Source organism: Elephantulus edwardii, unplaced genomic scaffold, assembly GCF_000299155.1.
Source record: "Elephantulus edwardii isolate Elephantulus edwardi_28Jun2011 unplaced genomic scaffold, EleEdw1.0 scaffold00194, whole genome shotgun sequence".
Taxonomy (NCBI): Eukaryota; Metazoa; Chordata; class Mammalia; order Macroscelidea; family Macroscelididae; genus Elephantulus; species Elephantulus edwardii.
Window position 1 is genome coordinate 3,373,810 of NW_006399944.1, and position 17,335 is coordinate 3,391,144.

The 17,335-nt window shown below is 39.9% G+C and overlaps 1 protein-coding gene across 1 annotated transcript in view; it reads right to left on the bottom strand.

Annotated features, from left to right (window-relative positions):
• Nucleotides 1-8,316: 8,316 nt before the first annotated feature.
• IMPG1 (interphotoreceptor matrix proteoglycan 1) overlaps nt 8,317-17,335 on the bottom strand; it is a gene marked incomplete at its 5' end in the record, with an annotated part of 223,893 nt that continues 214,874 nt past the window's right edge. Inside the window, 2 exons of the mRNA XM_006896970.1 lie at nt 8,317-8,332; nt 10,505-10,700. Coding sequence (XP_006897032.1) covers nt 8,317-8,332; nt 10,505-10,700 — 212 coding nt within the window. The remainder of the gene's footprint in view (nt 8,333-10,504; nt 10,701-17,335) is intronic.

Genomic DNA, 17,335 nt, shown 5'->3' on the forward strand with positions numbered 1-17,335 from the left:
GTCAAGTTAGAACAATCCTTTTCTAGGTTACTGGTGTTGGAACTGCGTAATGCTAGTTTTGTAAGCTTGTTTTTTTGAAGGAATCTGGGGATCTGCCAAAGAAAGCAAAAACATAGCATCCTGTTTCCTGGCTTAAGTAGCACTAATAGCAACTACAACTTTATAATATTTTAATTTTAAATTAGTATGACAAGTGAAAATGAATAGCTTATTTTTGCAGGTGCCTTCCCTTAGCATTAGATGGAACATGCTTTCTGCATTCCCCTGAGTTTTACCCTCTACTTGGCTTTCTGTTTCTCAGGCAATGCTCTCAGGAGGATTAAACTGAGTTTAAGGGAGAGGGGAATGAGAAGTTCATCTGGCAAAAGTAGAGTTATTTTTCAAGTTCAGAGTTGTGGTTGCTGAAAACAACTCTGTAACAGAGAATAACATTTATTTATCATTTGAATATATATAAACCCAATCTCTTCACTATACATATTTATGTAATTTCTGGTGATAATATATACATACTTTGTACCTTGCTTTCCCCCCCCTTATATCATATAATGGATATAATATTTCAGGAATACTTTTTGATACGGTTTCTTATTAGTGAATCATTTTCTTTCTTCCAACATTATGTCTATTATAGTTTTAGAGGCAGAGGGAAGGAGGGTTTTACCACAGGAAGGAGGGAAAATTCCATGCCTATATATCTGTGTTTCATTGACTATGCAAAGAAGTTTGACTGTGTGGATCATAACAAACTGTGGCTGACTCTGAGAAGAATGGGAATCCCAGAACACTTGATCGTTCTAATGCAAAACCTATACTTGGACCAAGAGGCAGTTGTCAGAACAGAGCAAGAAAACACTGCATGGTTCAAAATTGGGAAGGGCTGTACGCCAGGGATGTGTCCTGTCTCCATACCTTTTCAACGTGTATGCAAAAAAGATTATCTGGGAGGTTGGGCTCTATGAGGAGAAATGTGGGATCAGGATTGGTGGAGGATCTATTAACAATCTGCATTATGCAGATGACACAACCCTGCTTGCTGAAACTGAGGAGGATCTGAAGCACTTGCTGCAGAGGGTCAAGGACTGCAGCTTCCAATATGGATTGAGGCTCAATATCAAGAAGACAAAGATTCTCACCACTGGACCAATTGGCAGCATCAGGATGGATGGTGAAGAGATTGAGATTGTTCACAGTTTTAGTTGGTTTGGCTCCACAGTCACCACTCTTGGCACCAGTAGCCAGGAAATTAAAAGATGTATTGTGATGAGAAAGTCTGCTGTTAGGCACCTCTCCAAAGTACTGAAGAGCAATGGTGTCTCTCTGGAGACTAAGGTGCATCTGATACAGGCCATGGTCTTTGCTATCACTTGTTATGCATCAGAGAGTTGGACAATGACCAAGGGGGATAGAAGGAGAATTGATGCCTTTGAGCTGTGGTGCTGCAGAAGAGTATGTAGGGTACCATGGACTGCTAGGAAAACAAACAGACTCATTCTGGAGAGGGTTATACCATGCTGCTCCTTGGAGGCAAGTATTCTGAGGCTCCGTCTAACATACTTTGGACATGTTGTAAGGAGGGACAGATCTTTAGAGAGGGACATCATGCTGGGTAGAGTAGAGGGACAGCGCAGGAGGGGAAGACCCTCTATGAGGTGGATTGATTCAGTGACTGGGGTACTCGGGATGGGTGTGTCAGAGGCAATGAGATTGGCACAGGATAGAGCACGGTTTAGGGCTGTTGTACATAGGGCCGCTATGAGTCGCAAACGACTCTATGGCACATAACAACAACAACATCCAAGTGCTTGGTGGGAAGAAAGCAAAGGAAAGGGAGATAGAGATAGCGTGAGTGTGTGTGCGGAGAGACAGAGAGAGAGAGAAGAGAGATCTTGACAAGGTTGTAATTCCTTGCTCTCCGGAAACCCTATGAACCTGGAGAAACGATGAAAGTTATACAAGTTCAGGTCTTTCATTTATAGGGTCACTATGAGTCGTCTATGATTTGATGGCACTTAACAACATATGTACTGTTAAGGGCTCTGGTGGCCTTGCAATCCAAAAAGTTTGCTGTTTGAATCCACCAGCTGCTCCAAGGGAGGATGGAAAATCTCCTCCTATGTGATTTACTGTCCCCCAACAAACCCACTGGAGGGTCTGCTATGGGTTGGTTCCAACCTGATGTCACACAACAACAGCACAACATGTCTTGTTTGAGAGATTTGGGGGATGGAGGTTTTGAGAATACCTCAGAGCAGATGGGCAGAAGTATTGGGTCAGAATCAACAGATCATGGTGTGAGGGAAATTTAGACCTAGGAACTTTCAAGAGGACCTAGGGAGACTCATGGAGCCCTTACTGACCCCACGACCCACATATTCTTCTTCAAGAGGGGAAGTGAAGAAGGGAAAGTCATTTTCCAGGAAACCACATTACTTAAAATGATTGCTTAAATTATCAATCAGATCATGTTTTAAAACTATATTGGATTAAATATCTAACCTTTGCCATATATTTTTCCCCCCATAAACTGCTCAATCCCACTATTCAGTGGATAAGGGACTCATAAAAGAATTTAAGGCAGCTATTTACAGGGGGAAAAAATGGAGAAACCTCTCCTTTTTTCCCCATGGTTGATGTGTAACACAAGGAACATTGCGACCTTACTAATAGTTACGACAAGTAATTTTATATCATTAAAAATTCCCCCAAAGTATCACTTTGTACCATCACTTACTTAATTTAGACCCCATATTGGGAAACAAATTTCAGCATAACAAATAATGACAGAAAGAACACATTAGACTTTCAAATTAAAGGACAAAAGTGAGATTCTTTTTATTTGAAGAGGAAAAGCCATAAATAATTTACTCAAAGTTAGCTCTCAATTTGGATTTTCTACATATGTATAATGATAATTATCATTAATAAAATTCAACCTCATTAAGCAAAAACAAAAGGACCTTTGAAAATGACTATTTGGTTTATTTTGGGGGAGGATATTACAAAGTATATTCCAAGTGCAACTAAGTCTATGTATAGAACCTCTAAGACTGAGGGAGATGAAAAATGTATGGAGTGTATTCATACATATTGAATGAAGAAAAAAAAAGGAAGGAAAAATAAAGGTGGAAAATACAATGAATGACAATGACTTAGCAGCAGACTGGCAAATAAGTGAATCAATTGAAATGGCTCGAAGTGTCAAGAGACTCATTTCTCATTTGACCTCAATATCAATATCGTTTTTGTAGACCTCTTTCTTCACTTTCAGGTAGGACAACAACAATAACCAGTGGCATGTTCAATCTTTAGATCATTCTGCATTTAAAGTTACAATATGTGATGTTCTCACAACTGGTTTGCTGCGGGTTTAGGTTGAAGTTTCGGGAAGAGCATTTGCTTTTTTTAATGCAGTTGGCTTTGTTGATCGTTACCACACAGTGCCAAGAATACTAGCATCCAGTCGGATTAAGCAGTTTATTCTGAGGGGTATCTATTTATTCCTTATATAAACCTATGACTTTATTTCTATTATCTTTCCTATTCTACACAATGGGAAAGTTGAGACTTAAGAGTGGGCTAGAGCCCAGGGTTAGATTTAGTTAGGGCCAGAACTGGAATTAGAATTGGCCATGGTACTAATATGTGGCTGATTAGTCAAGTTTGTGGACTATTTTCTGTGTAAGTAAATTGTCAGTCTCATGAATGATGGTATTTCTGGAGGAACTTAACTAAGTGATGGGAGCAGGAGCAGCCATGGGGGGGGGGATCCAGAATGATGGGGAGACAGGAGGGACTCTAAGAGTACTCCTGAGCTCTGGTTTCCCCTCCCCTGAAGGTCTGTTTGAGGCAGTTCACAAGAGTCTAGGGCTTGTCTTAGTGTGAAGGACATCACGCTTTACAACGTGACATATTTTTAAAGAATTGTTTAAGCAGGGAGTGTGAAAGGCAGAAATGGGATAAAGTGAGGATTTCTTTTTACTTCCTGAGAAGAAATGGACTTTCTCTCCCTCTCTGTCTCTCTATTCCCCAACGTCTAACATGGTGACCGACACATGTGTGCTCAGAAATGCTAGCTGAACTGAATTGGTTTAAGGAGCATCAGATTTTCCCGTTAAGGAAGCAGACACAGAGAAAGAGGAAGCGGAGCACAAGTAACCTTTGGGAGAGCTGTTCATTTCCAGATCACCTGATGCTTTGCTCTATTGATCTCACTTAACGACAACCTAGAATTAAAGCAATCTTTCTTACATATTAAAGAGAAATGTTTCTAAACCAAACCCACTGCTGTCAAGTCTAGTCACTTTTGACTTGCTGAGATCCTGCAGGACACAATACAATTGCCCACAGGGTTTCCCAGGCTGTGAATATTTATGAGTGAGACCCCTACATTTTTCTCCTGCAAAGCAGTTCCTGGTTTTAAACCATCAATCTTTAGATTGGCCATCGAATGTTTAATCACTGTGCCACCAGTACTTTTTTACAAATGTACAATCATCTGAAAAAACGGCTTGTTAAAATGAAAATGGACTGTTGTCATGCAAATAATACGAAGAAGTTCTTTCCCTCATCTGTTTCAATGCCGCAGTGTACATTATTTATCCTCACTTTTCTTAAAGGTGCACAACAAACTGGACTGAGGTGGGGAGGAAATTTTGCAGCAATTAAATTTTTTTTTATTTTTTAAAGAGGAAAGTGAACTGAGGAGGTAGGGAGGAAAATGCAGCAATGAATGAATGAGTGAAAAATCTAAGTTCTCAGCAAACTTTGGTTAAAATCTCAATTTTGAAAAGAAGGAAAATGAAAGAAAAACAGAGGCATCCTCACAATCTCCACAAGAAAAAAGTGACTCTCTTCCTTTATTTCTTACTGGAGTCCAGGTCACTGGCCTTGTCTTTCCTTCCGTTCCTCCTTCCTTCTTTTTAAATGTTGCACAAATGTTATATAAACATATTGGATGAGAAAAACTTGGCCACCCCAGCCACTTTCCGCTTAACTGCAATGATAATTAAGTTCATCTATCAGTTCAGGTTTTTTTGTATACATTTACTTACTTGTTAGAGTGAGCCACACAAAACTGCTGATATTTGACAAGTTGTGATGACAATACGGCTGTACCATATGGTTGAGCTTAATATACTTAAAAGCACGGTTTCGTCATTATTTATTACATAAACTGAATCTGCTTTCCTGCTCCTCTCTTAATGATGTGTCTTGGCTTTACTTTTTCTCCCATGCCAGATCTGGTAGAACTAAACTAGTATATTTAACTGCTGTGACAAATAGTTAACAATTCACTATGGGTTATTTAACTATTTTCCCTGTTGACAAGCTGAGATTTTAAGATTCAAAACAATAATATTGTGAACTCTTGTACACATGTCATAATATACAGGGGCAATTATTTTGTAAGGTAATAGTCTAAAATTAGCTGTGTCAAATTGAAAGTTTTGACAGTCAGAAACATCTCTGGAAGAAAAGGCTTTTCGGATTTGCATCTGCCAACAATGCCAACAGTCCTGGTCTCCTCCACAATCAACCTCACTGAACATCGCTTGCTTTCTTTTCCCAAATTCATAAGCAAAACACAATCCCATTGTTTTTAGGTTTCTCATAGTACTGTGAAATCAAGCAGCACTTTTTTTAAAAATAGAAAATGTTTTTATTTTTCCCCCATTGTTGCACATTTTGCTTCCTCCCTCCCCACCCCTCCCTGCAATGCACCCCTTGTTCCAGATTGTTGTCATAAGTATAATGCCTAATCATATATCCCTCTTGGACAGTTCTTCCCCTCATCTGCTCTAATGCAGTGTTCACTATCTACCCACTCTTTCTCCATTGTCTCCATAATCTCACCTGTCTGTCCTTCCTCCCCCCCCCCTTTTCTTCTCAGACTTACAGTTATGTAGTTTATTAGGGAAGTCAACAGGTTAGAATTCAGGATGGCAACAGGAATACAATTTCTCAGTCAGGAGAGCAGCTGAAATGTGCTCTCAGGCCCTTCAGCTTCAGCCTTGTGGTTTTAGGCCAGTGTAACAAAGCTCTCTTAATCCTGACTTCCTCCGTTCACCCCTAGTCTTCCAGCAGGCTTGGGTTGGTCATGGTTCTGTAGGGTAGCTGTCTCAGGGCAACTCCACCTCATATTGGGTCTTCCGTTCTCTGCTGCATCTATTGTTGCTCTCCTCTAGGTCTGGCTGGCTCAAAAATATCTAGCCCTGAAAGGGCATGCCTTACCTTCTCTAATTCATCTTCTTTGCTACTGGTGGTATTCCTGATTTCTGCCATTGAATCTGCTCAATTTATATCTGGTGGAGTGACAAAATCAATCAGTCCTGCTGGATAGACTAACACTTTCTATTTGTTTATTCTCACCCAAACATTTGGCAAAGTTAAGGGCAATGGCCTAGGAAAGCCATTTTGAACAATAAGCCCACCACAGTGCACAAGGTATAGAGGACATGGAAGAAGCAGCTTGATATTTTTTTCCTTGCTTTTTAAAAAATTGATGTGCATATAATTATTCCCATACATTGTGTTTCATTCATCTCATGTCTGTCCTGCTTTATATAACAGTGGTGTTATGTAGTATTTGTCCTTTTGTGGCTGAGATATTTCACTCAGCATAATGTCCTCTAGGCTCCCCTATGCTTTGTAAGGTTGTACAAGTTTATTGTTTTTCAATGCTGTGTAATATTTCCTTGTCCGAGTATACTATAGTTTTTTTATCCATTCATTTGTTGATGGGCACTTGGGTTGCTTCCAACTCTTTGCTATCGTAATAACGCGAGTGTGCATACATCTGTCTGAGTCATGGCTCTGGCTTCTTTAGGGTAAATTCCCAGTGGTGGAGTTGCTGGGTTAAATGATATTTTTCTTTCCAACTTTTTGAGCCAGTTTGTTGTTTGCTGCCCTGTTGAACTTTGCTACTGTTGTTTTAGTGAGATGGCATCTCATAGTTGTTTTGATTTGCATTGCTCTGAGAGCTAGGGATTCTGAACATTTCTTCATGTGTTTATTTGCCATCTGAATGTCTTCTTGGTGACATGTCTATTCATATCCTGTGCCCATTTTGTGATTGGGTTGTTTACATTTTTCTTGTTGAGGTGCTAGAATATGTGAGAAATTTTAGATATGGCAAATATTTTTTCCCCAGTCTGTGGCTTTCCTTCTTACCCTGTTGGAGAAGTTTTTTGATGTACATAGGGATTTAATTCTTAGAAGGTCCCATTTATCCATTTTAATCAAGCAGCTCTTCTGTTTTATTTGCTATCTGATTTCTTCTGTGATTAACACCTCTGTATGAATATGATCTGGATATCTCAAATCACTTTAATATTAGGTTATTTGTCTTTTCATTAATGTGAAAGAGCTCTTATTTCTGATATTTAAATCTTGTCTATATATACACACATTCTAATTATTTTCTCCCTCCTTATTCTTATTATGTCTTTGCTAATTATTTATGGAGGTTCCTGCCCCCCCTCAAGAAGTCCTCTTCTTAATGGTGTCAGAGGGTGATATCTTAATGAGAAATTATTCTTTTATTAAACCAAGGATATAAAAATATCTTAAAATATGTTTTCCTTCTATTTACCTGGTTTTGATTTTAGGTTTGGATCTTAGATATTAAATTGACTTGCGTGTGGTATCGAACTAATCTTGGTTTTCTCTAAATGAAAGGCCAATTTTGCTTCAATCACTATTGACTAGTCTATATGTTTCCTCCTGATCTGAAATACCTGTTCCATATCAATTCCCTAATATATAAAGATCTGTTTGACAACTATATTTTAGTCTTTTGTCTCTCTATCTGACGTACATTTTTCTGTCTTACAAAGCAATCTTCCATGTTTGTACTTCAAGATTTTCTCTTGAATATTTTAATTTCTAGAAGAAGTGATCAAATTATATAAAGAAGCCTGCTGATATTTTCACTGGGGTTTATTTGGATGCACTTGACATCATTGTCACTCCCATGTTCTTTTGCAGCTACTCTGTCCTTTTTGCTTCTTGCAAAGGGCCTTTTAAAAAATTCTGTTTGCCAAAACAATGTATTCGAATTCTGTAAATAAACTAGTATTAAAAAAATTTAATTAAAAAAAAATTTAATTTCCTATATCCTTTGTGAGCTCTGATAGCCTAGTGGCAAGACGCGCACTGAAATAGCAATAGCAAGGTTTGAATTCACCAGCACAATTATCTTTGAAATGTTAATACTTTAAAGGAGCAGGGTATGTCTCATAATGGAAGATGCCACATCTCTCTGGTTGGTTTTTTTGTTGTTGTTGACTAAGGGTAGAAGCCCCTTGAAGGAAATTAGGAGCTGAAAGTACTGAAATGAACAAGAGGACATGAAACACAAGAGACAAACAAACACAATGAAGTAATTGGTTAATAGCATGAGTCTGTGTGATCAGCACTGAGGAAGATTTCAGGTGTGTGTGACTAGAAGACCAAGATTGAAAAAAATGGCTTTGATCCTTGAGTTTGGACCAGAAAGTCTCAGTAGAAGCCTTCTGAGGACAGTGTACACAATGCAGTCCCTATCTGGATGTTACAGGACCTGGAGAAAGCACCATGTTTCTTGTTTGTTCATAAAATCACCTAAAGTCTAGTTTATGCTGTTGTTTTATGTACCATCAAGTAGGAACTGACTCATCGCTGACCCTCCGTCAGGTTGTCAGACGCAGTTAATTGCACAGGAGGAGATTGTCCATCCTTCTCCTGTGGAGCAGCTGGTGGATTCAACCTGCATGCCTTCAGGATTGCAACCTAGCTTCTTGCCACTTGGCCAGAAGACCAATTATTTCCCAATTCCTTTATCTCCTTCTAAAGAGGATCTGAAAAATCATGATTTAATTATACATAAAAACAACTCTGGAGAGCAAACTATTCTGCACTCATTCAAAATGGTATTGCAGGATATATTGTAAACAGGGGAAAACCCCAATCTATATTCAGGTCGTCTCCAATTTATGATGGAGCTCCGTTCTCATGACTGTCTTAAATCCAGACTGACAGAGTGGGATTACTCAATCATGGCTGCTGATATGGACCTGACTAACAGCTGACCTTTAAGCGGATTTTCAGAGACTGTAAATCACATGAGAGAAGGTTGCCCTCCTTTCTCCAATAGAGCAGCTGGTGGATCCAAGCCACCTGTCTTTGGGTTGACAGCACAACTTCCTGTCTACGAGGCCTCAGAACTCTGTAAGTGGAATACTTCACAAAAGTTTTGATTATTATTGCCTTTTATTATCAATATCTTTAAAAATTAAATTTTTATTTGTCTCTGGGGGTTGGAAACATTATATTTTTAAACTGCACCTGATTACATCAGCTAATGATGTACTGTAACATTGTACATGGTACGTTTAACAATATTATTGTTGTTAAGTGCCACGAATTCAAGTATGACTCATAGTGACGCTATGAACAACAGATTTGAACCCTGTCCTATTGTATTGCCCCTGTTGAACTTGATCTCATTGCTGCAGTCACTGTGTCAATCCACCTTGTTGAAGATCTTCCTTTTTTAATCATTTATTAAAACTTTCAATTTGCTTACATTCATACGTCTCACATTAGATGTACTAATTATTAATGGATGCTTGCAGCTGTTTCTCCTCATTTTGAGTGTCTTTTCCTCCAAGGGCTCAACCTCTAATATGATGTCTAAGAGTGTTCCTCTGTTCTTCCTAGAGTTTTCACAATAAGATGTATAAAAATAACAATAATAAAACCTAACCAGAGAGTATTAAGTTCTGTTGATTTTAACTTGAATGCATCATAAGTTAGGGACTACTTATACATTTTTACTCCTTACTGGTGAATTTAATTCAAACCACAATGACACCACACGTACATATTTTAAAAGTTGTAATTAGGGTCGAACAAACAGATATGTCTTGGAGAGGGCGCAGCTGGAGTTCTCTTTGGAGGCAAGAATGATAAAAGTTTTGCCTCATACACTTTGGCCATATTGCCAGGAGGAGCGATTCCTTGAAGAGGGATGTGGTGCTTGGAAAGGTGGAGGGTCGGCAAAGTAGAGGAAGACCCTGAACCAGGTGTATTGACACTGTGACTGCCACAATGAACTCTTGTATGTCAGGAAATGTGAGTATGACACAGGATAGAACAAGGTTCAGATCTTTTGCTCATAGAGTCACTATGAGTCATGCTTAACTCAATGGCACCGAACAACAACAACAACAATACAGTTCTTTTCCTCATCATTAGGCTTTAGGAAATACTGCACAATCTTAGAACAATCGTTTTTAAAGGGTAGTGGTCTTTGTACTGGCAACATCAGCCTTACCTGGATCCTGCACCAAGTGTACTGAATCAGAAAAAGCACAGTGGTGCACCAATGCGTAGTTTAGCAAGTCCTGCTCTGGATTATTCTAAGATTCACGGAAGTTTGAGAACCACAGTGTTTAATCATGAGGGTTAAAGGACTCATTGATCCTTGGGTCTGTAAAGATAACGTGTGTGTTTGGCGCACCTGCACATGGCTCCTTTCCCCTGAGTAACTTCACATTCCTCAATGGGGCCACAGAGGCCTTGGGCCAGGTGGTCCAGGCCCTCCTGCTTCTCATATCCAGGTTGACAGCGACACTCGGCCTCCTCAGTCCACTCATTCATCACACACTCGGCAAATTTGCCGCAGGTCAGGAATTTGCAAGGATCCACTCGATCATCTGTAAGAGATGGGGCAGATTTTAAGAAACACACGGATGTATAAATAAGGGAGCTGGCAGAATTTGAAGGCAAGATTTAAAGCACGTTTATTATCAGCCCATTTTGGAGTGCATTGCATAGGCGTGATAACTGACTGTAATGACAAGAGAAGTACATATCTCTGTATCGTTGAAAATGAGATTGTAACACAGGGATGACATATTTAGCTCCAAATCATGTGCACAAACTAGGTGTGCTTTAGATTCATTTAGAGGTCTTGTTAAAACACAAATTGCGGAGCTTCAGCATCAGAATTTATGATTTAGGCTGAGATGGTGAATTTTTAACAAACTTCCTGATAAAAGAGATGCCACTGATAAGGAGAGCATGGATGGAGAACCACTACATAGGAAAGTACAAGGGTTTGGGTTTTGGTGACTTGTTGCTATTGTTTTCCAGGTAAACCTATTTTAGGATCTACGTATCTGTCAGGGAGCTCTGCTGAGTTAGCTGCAAGGAGCTGTGGTGCCAAGCTAAAGACATGGGGCTTGAATGCACAGGAGGAGATTGCCCATCCTTCTCCTATGGAGTAGCTGGTGGATTTGAACCATGTGCCTTTGGGATTGCACCACAGCTCCTTACTATTACGGTTGTTGTTATATGCCATCAAGTCAACTACGACTCAAAGCAACCCTACAAACAACCTTACCACTTGTTGTTGTTATGTGCTGTTGAGTCACTTGCGACTCTTAGTGACCCTATGTACAATAGTTCTGAACCCTTAACCCTTTGCTATTCTGAGCCAATCCCATAGCCTCTGACACATCTGCTCATAGTACCCCAGCCACTGTATCAACTCATCTCATCCAGGGTCGTCTTCTCCTGTGTTGTCCCTCCACCCTACCAAGCATGATATTCTTCTCCAAGGACTGAGTCCTCCTAGCAACATGCCCAAAGTATATGAGACAGAACTTCAAAATCCTTGCCTCCAAAGAGCAACTTGGTTTTATCTTCTCCAGGGCAGATGTGTTTGTTTTCTTGGCAGTCCATGGTATGTTCAATACTCTTCTCTAGCACCACAACTCAAAGGCATCTAGTAGTTGGTAATTCATACAGACCATTTTGAGAACCTACAAAAATTTCTTCATTAAAAAAATATCGTACTCAGTCTTCTACTGATCCCTGGGACTCAAATGTTACAGAGATTTTCCCTTTAGCTTACCCATTTCTTCTAGTAGGATGAAAATAGACCTCTTGTTTCTGTTCTGCTTTATTCTCAATTTTGTAGAGTTGGCTAAAACTCTTTGAGAAGGAGACTATTCTAAATCAAGAGACTTTCAAAAGATTTAGCTTGGATGACATCAGCTCAGTTGGCTTTTCCCTGTCTTTATAGACTGAGCACATTGAGCCCGAGGGCAGAGAAGGGCATAACCTTAGTCACTATGTACAGATGGCAGAACCGGATTAGATCTTTTGGTCCTCAGTCAACTATTTTTCCTTCCGTGGAAGGGTTTCCTTTGAATCACATCAGCCATTTATCTTTCAGTTTATCCTTTCAATTTATGTGTAGTTGTTATGTTCAAGAACTGAGACAGACAACTGCATATAAAATAGTTCTTTCTTCCAAGAGGCCTAGAAGAAGATAAGGTATGCACATACACAGATAATTTATGCAAGAAGCCCAACACTTTGTGTAGCATATGAGGGTAATGATAGAGGAGAAATCCTTGTGGAGGAGAATGCTTTAAATTCAGTAGGAAAAGTAGGCAACACAATGGTTAAAAAAAATGAATGAATAGGGAAACAGCGGTACATTCACACAATGGAGTATTATGCATCATTGAAAAACAACGATGATCTCAAGAAGCAATATACAACATGGATGAGCCTAGAAAATATTATGGTGAGTTAATGAATTCATCCACAAAGGACCAAGGGTAATATAAGACCACTGCTACAAAATCAAGAAGATTATAGGTCAGTGGGGGCCACGGGAGGCAGGGAGATCAAGAAGAGAATGGATAAATAAAGAACATGGCATTGAATTAGGCAAAGGGAAAATGATTCTGAAAAAGAAAGGGAGACAGGACATTATGAACAATAGAACTAACAGCCGGTACAGGACATGCATGAGGAAATGAAGGAGGAGAGAACGGGAGATAAATCTGCATACAGGAGGGAATGAAAAGCCAATTTGTTTATAAACTTCCATTCAAATAATAATTTAAAAAGTGCATTACATTCTCACAAGTAGTCATAGTGTTGTTAAACAGTGGTTTAAACACACAGCTGCTAATGGCAAATGTCAGCAGTTTGAACCCACCAACTGTTACACAGAAGAAAAATGTGACTGTCTATCTTCATAAAAATTACAGTCTTGGAAACTTTGCGGGGACAGTTCTGGTTGCTAGCGATCAAAATTCAGCTTGACAGCAATGCTTTGAGTTTGGTGCATGTATATTTGCAAAGACTAACAAATGCCTTCCAGATGAAGACAGAGGCTTGGAAAAGGCAATACTAGACCCTTTAATAAGAAATCGTTGTTAAGGTTGGCCTGGAAATGCAAGGGAAAGAACAGAAACTCATGAGGGAGAAGCAAGAGAACTAAAGCATCTAAGCAAGATTAGGCCAGGTTCTGGAGACCTTGAAGGCTACGCTAAAGAATTAGGCCAGGGCGGGGGTGGGGTGGGGGGTTGGGAGCAATGGAGAGTTTATAACACAGGAAAGGTGAATGCTCACACGTGTTCTTTAGACGATAATAGAATGAAGTTCCGCATTTAGCAGACTCTTTCTTACTGTAAAGTGGGAACACTTGCAGAATTCCAATTCAACAGGATTTAATAAGTTTTATGCTAAAAATGTTCAGTGGCTAAAAGAGGGTGTTGGTTTTTTTTTTTTTAAATGCTTGTGGATGTCATGTGCTGTCAAGTACAAGTCATAGTGACCCAACGGACAACAGATCTGAACTCTGTCCTATCCTGTGCCACCCTTCTCATCTCTAACATACTGCTGCAGTAACTTTGTCAATTCACCTAGTTGAGAGTCTTCCTCTCTTTCATTAATCTTCCACTTTTTGTAGCATAATACCCTTTTCTAAAAACATGCCCAAAGTATGTGAGATGAAGCTTTGTCATCTTGGCCTCTAAGACTCACTCTGGCTTGCATCTTCTCACTCCATTGGATAGTCAGGTTTTTTCCCCAACACCGTAACTCAAAGGCATCAATTTTTCTTCTGCCATTCTTATTTGTTGTCTAGTTAGGCGAAATAAACTTAACAGGCTCCTCTTTTCCCTGCTGTCTTTCTCCCTTTTCTCTTCTACCCATTCGCCTTTGCTTTTTACTTTAAAACACTTATGGTAATTATGGAGATAATGGGTGTTTTGAACCCGGAAAAGATAGAAGATAGTCTGTTACTTTGCCAAACTTACTGACCTTAGATTTTGTGTGTGCGTGTGTGTGTGTGTGTGTGTGTGTGTGTGTGTGTGTGTGTGTAGAGGTATGATTCATCCATTTTGTGGAATGAGTATTTTAGTGGAATCTCTGTTGATTTGGTTCCTCCCAGCGGTGGAAGAAGTTAATGAAAGGGACCAGCCAGATCATCCTAAGAGTTGGAGCAAGGCTGAAGCCCTGGTCTCTCAGCAAGGCAGATCTGCATACATTCTTTATGGGATGTTTGTTTTACTCTGCTCATTAAGGGTCCCTTACAGACTACCAGGTGTTGATAGCATAAATGACTTTTCCTTCTCTCTCAGTTCCTAAAGCTGACTGTGTTATGGGATCCATGTGGCTGCTTAGGAAATAAAGTTACTTTCATCTGTAAGCAACTTTACATGCAGGACCATGGTCTTAAAAACTGAACTGGGTGCTGGAAAGACTGGACTGCTACCTGCAGAAAGCAGGGTAATGATAGACATGGTCCAATGGTGATTAATTTTATGAAATGTAATGCATGGGAATGATTGTATGAAACACAGAGTGAATGAAGAATAGTGTAAAACACAATACATATGAACTTTGTAAACAAACCAATATAAAATAAAAATTAAAACAAAAACACCCTGAAGTCAGAAAGGAATAATCAGAGACTCCATTCCCCTCTGTGTGAAGAAATGAGGAAGCTGAGTGCATAGATTTGGCCCTCTGAAGACTAATAGAAGCTTATGATAAAAGCAAAAGAGTTGGGTTATCATAACTTGTGATGATATATGTTCTGTTTTACTGTCATTTATTTCATCCTGGAGGCACAGTCTAAGTGTAAATAAAGCTGTGTAGTATTGCTTTTCTCTAATCTAAGAGTAAGGCAGATTATCCGAGAGGCGGGGCTCTATGAGGAGAGGCGTGGCGTTAGGATTGGTGGACGATCTATCAACAATCTGCGTTATGCAGATGACACAACTTTGCTCCCTGAAACTGAGGAGGACCTCATGCACTTACTGCAGAGGGTCAAGGACTGCAGCCTTCAATATGGACTGAGGCTCAATGTCAAGAAGACAAAAATTCTCACCACTGGACCAATCGGTAGCATCAGGATGGATGGCGAAGAGATTAAGATTGTTCACAGCTTCAGTTTGCTCGGCTCCACATTCAACACTCTTGGCACCAGTAGCCAGGAAATCAAAAAACCTATTGCGATGGGAAAGTCTGCTGTTAGGGACCTCTCCAAAATACTCAAGAGCAACAGTGTCTCTCTGGAGACTAAGGTCCGCCTGATACAGGTCATGGTTTTTGCAATCACTTGTTATACATCAGAGAGTTGGACAATGACTAGGGAGAATAGAAGGAGAATTGACGCCTTTGAGCTGTGGTGCTGGAGAAGAGTATTGAATGTACCATGGACTGCCAAGAAAACAAACAGATTTGTCGTAGAGAGGATTAAACCAGGCTGCTCCTTGGAGGCAAGGATTCTGGGGCTTCGCCTGACATACTTTGGACATGTTGTAAGGAGGGACAGATCTTTAGAGAGGGACATCATGCTGGGTAGAGTAGAGGGAAAGCGCAGGAGGGGAAGACCCTCTATGAGGTGGATTGATTCAGTGACTGGGATACTCGGGATGGGTGTGTCAGAGGCAATGAGATTGGCACAGGATAGAGCATGGTTTAGGGCTGCTGTACATAGGGTCGCTATGAGTCGCAAACGACTCTATGGCACATAACAACAACAACAACAACAACAACAGTATTGCTTTTCTCTAATCTAAGAGTAAGACATCATTAGAGAAATTACTTTCATCCAAATGTGGATGCCTTGAGTCAGGAATATTTGAAAATCAAATGCACTCAGTTTTCCCCATTAAATTTAATTATAACAATAAATAAATGATATTTATTGTTATTCATGTTGGCCTACAGATAAGATATAGAAACCTTCAAATAACTCAGCTCAGGCATTATTTGCTGGTTATATCTTTTCGGGGACTGCAGTGTTAGCCTAAAGTTTGTGTATTAGCCATGATGGTAAGCCTTTCTGGTCTCCAGCTAGCTTGACTGCAGATACATGATCATGCACATCATCAACAGCTGTGGGCTTAGGATAAGAGACAGAATGCTTCCCACATTGGGAGAGCAAGACTTGAAGGAGACCGGAGTGGGACCCTGGTGAGAGGGAGACCCTGGTGAGAGTAAGACCCTGGTGGCGAGATCCTGGGAATGATGATTAAGAGATTGTGGCATTGATGTGAAGAAACTGTGGCAAGGTATTACCAGTGGATTCCTAAGATAAAGACCACAGGTAAAATTTTGCTGTGCTTGCTGGATAATTAAGTAGAAGCTGACTTATAACTGCTCTCAGACAAATCTTGTTGAATGGTTTGAGTCTGTGCAACTGAACTGAATCAGAACTTTTACTAATAAGGGACTGTGTTTTGCTGTTAATCTGGTTTGGTATTTCTGGACTTAACCCTGGACTTGAATTGTGAGATATTTCTTCCTCCCTCTTCAACTTATTTCCCTAATAAACCCCACTCTTGATACCACAACTGGTAAAGTCTGTGAGTGAACAATAAATAAATGAACCTCTTGCTGCTGGTGTGGCACCAGAGGCACCATGGGCCTGGGCTACAGGCTCTTTACTTGCCTTCTGATCTGGGATGGCGAGAAGCTGTGTCTGAGGAGCTCTGTCTGGCCCTTTCAGAGGGACACTCACAGCCCTGTGCCCTCATGTCCCATTTTCTGCTTTCTAGACAGGGACTAAGACAACATTCATTTATTCAATATAAATCAACTTGACTCTTAAGACCTTCAGCATTAATAATTTCAGAAAGCTTATTGCTTTAGCTTTTCATTTTATACATATATGAAATGCTGGATTTTCCCTACCTCATTGCCAAGGGATAGCAGACCTTCCACTGGGTTTCTAACCCGGTAGGATATTGTCCATCTTTCCCGTGGAGAACTGTCACTTTTGGGTTAGGAGAGATCCCTGTGGATTAAACTGCCAGAGTTTTCGATTTAGATTTTAGATAGATGGAATTTTAATGCTAGAAGATATTAGGAGATTGTCTAGAATAATTGCTCAATTTGCAGATGAGGGAGCTGTGACTCAGTGGAGTTGGGTGTTGACACGGTCATGTCGGCTTGTGCTCATCTTTTTTATATCACTTCATTATTATTATTATTAATAACAATAATTAATTTTAATAAAAATTTACAGACTTTG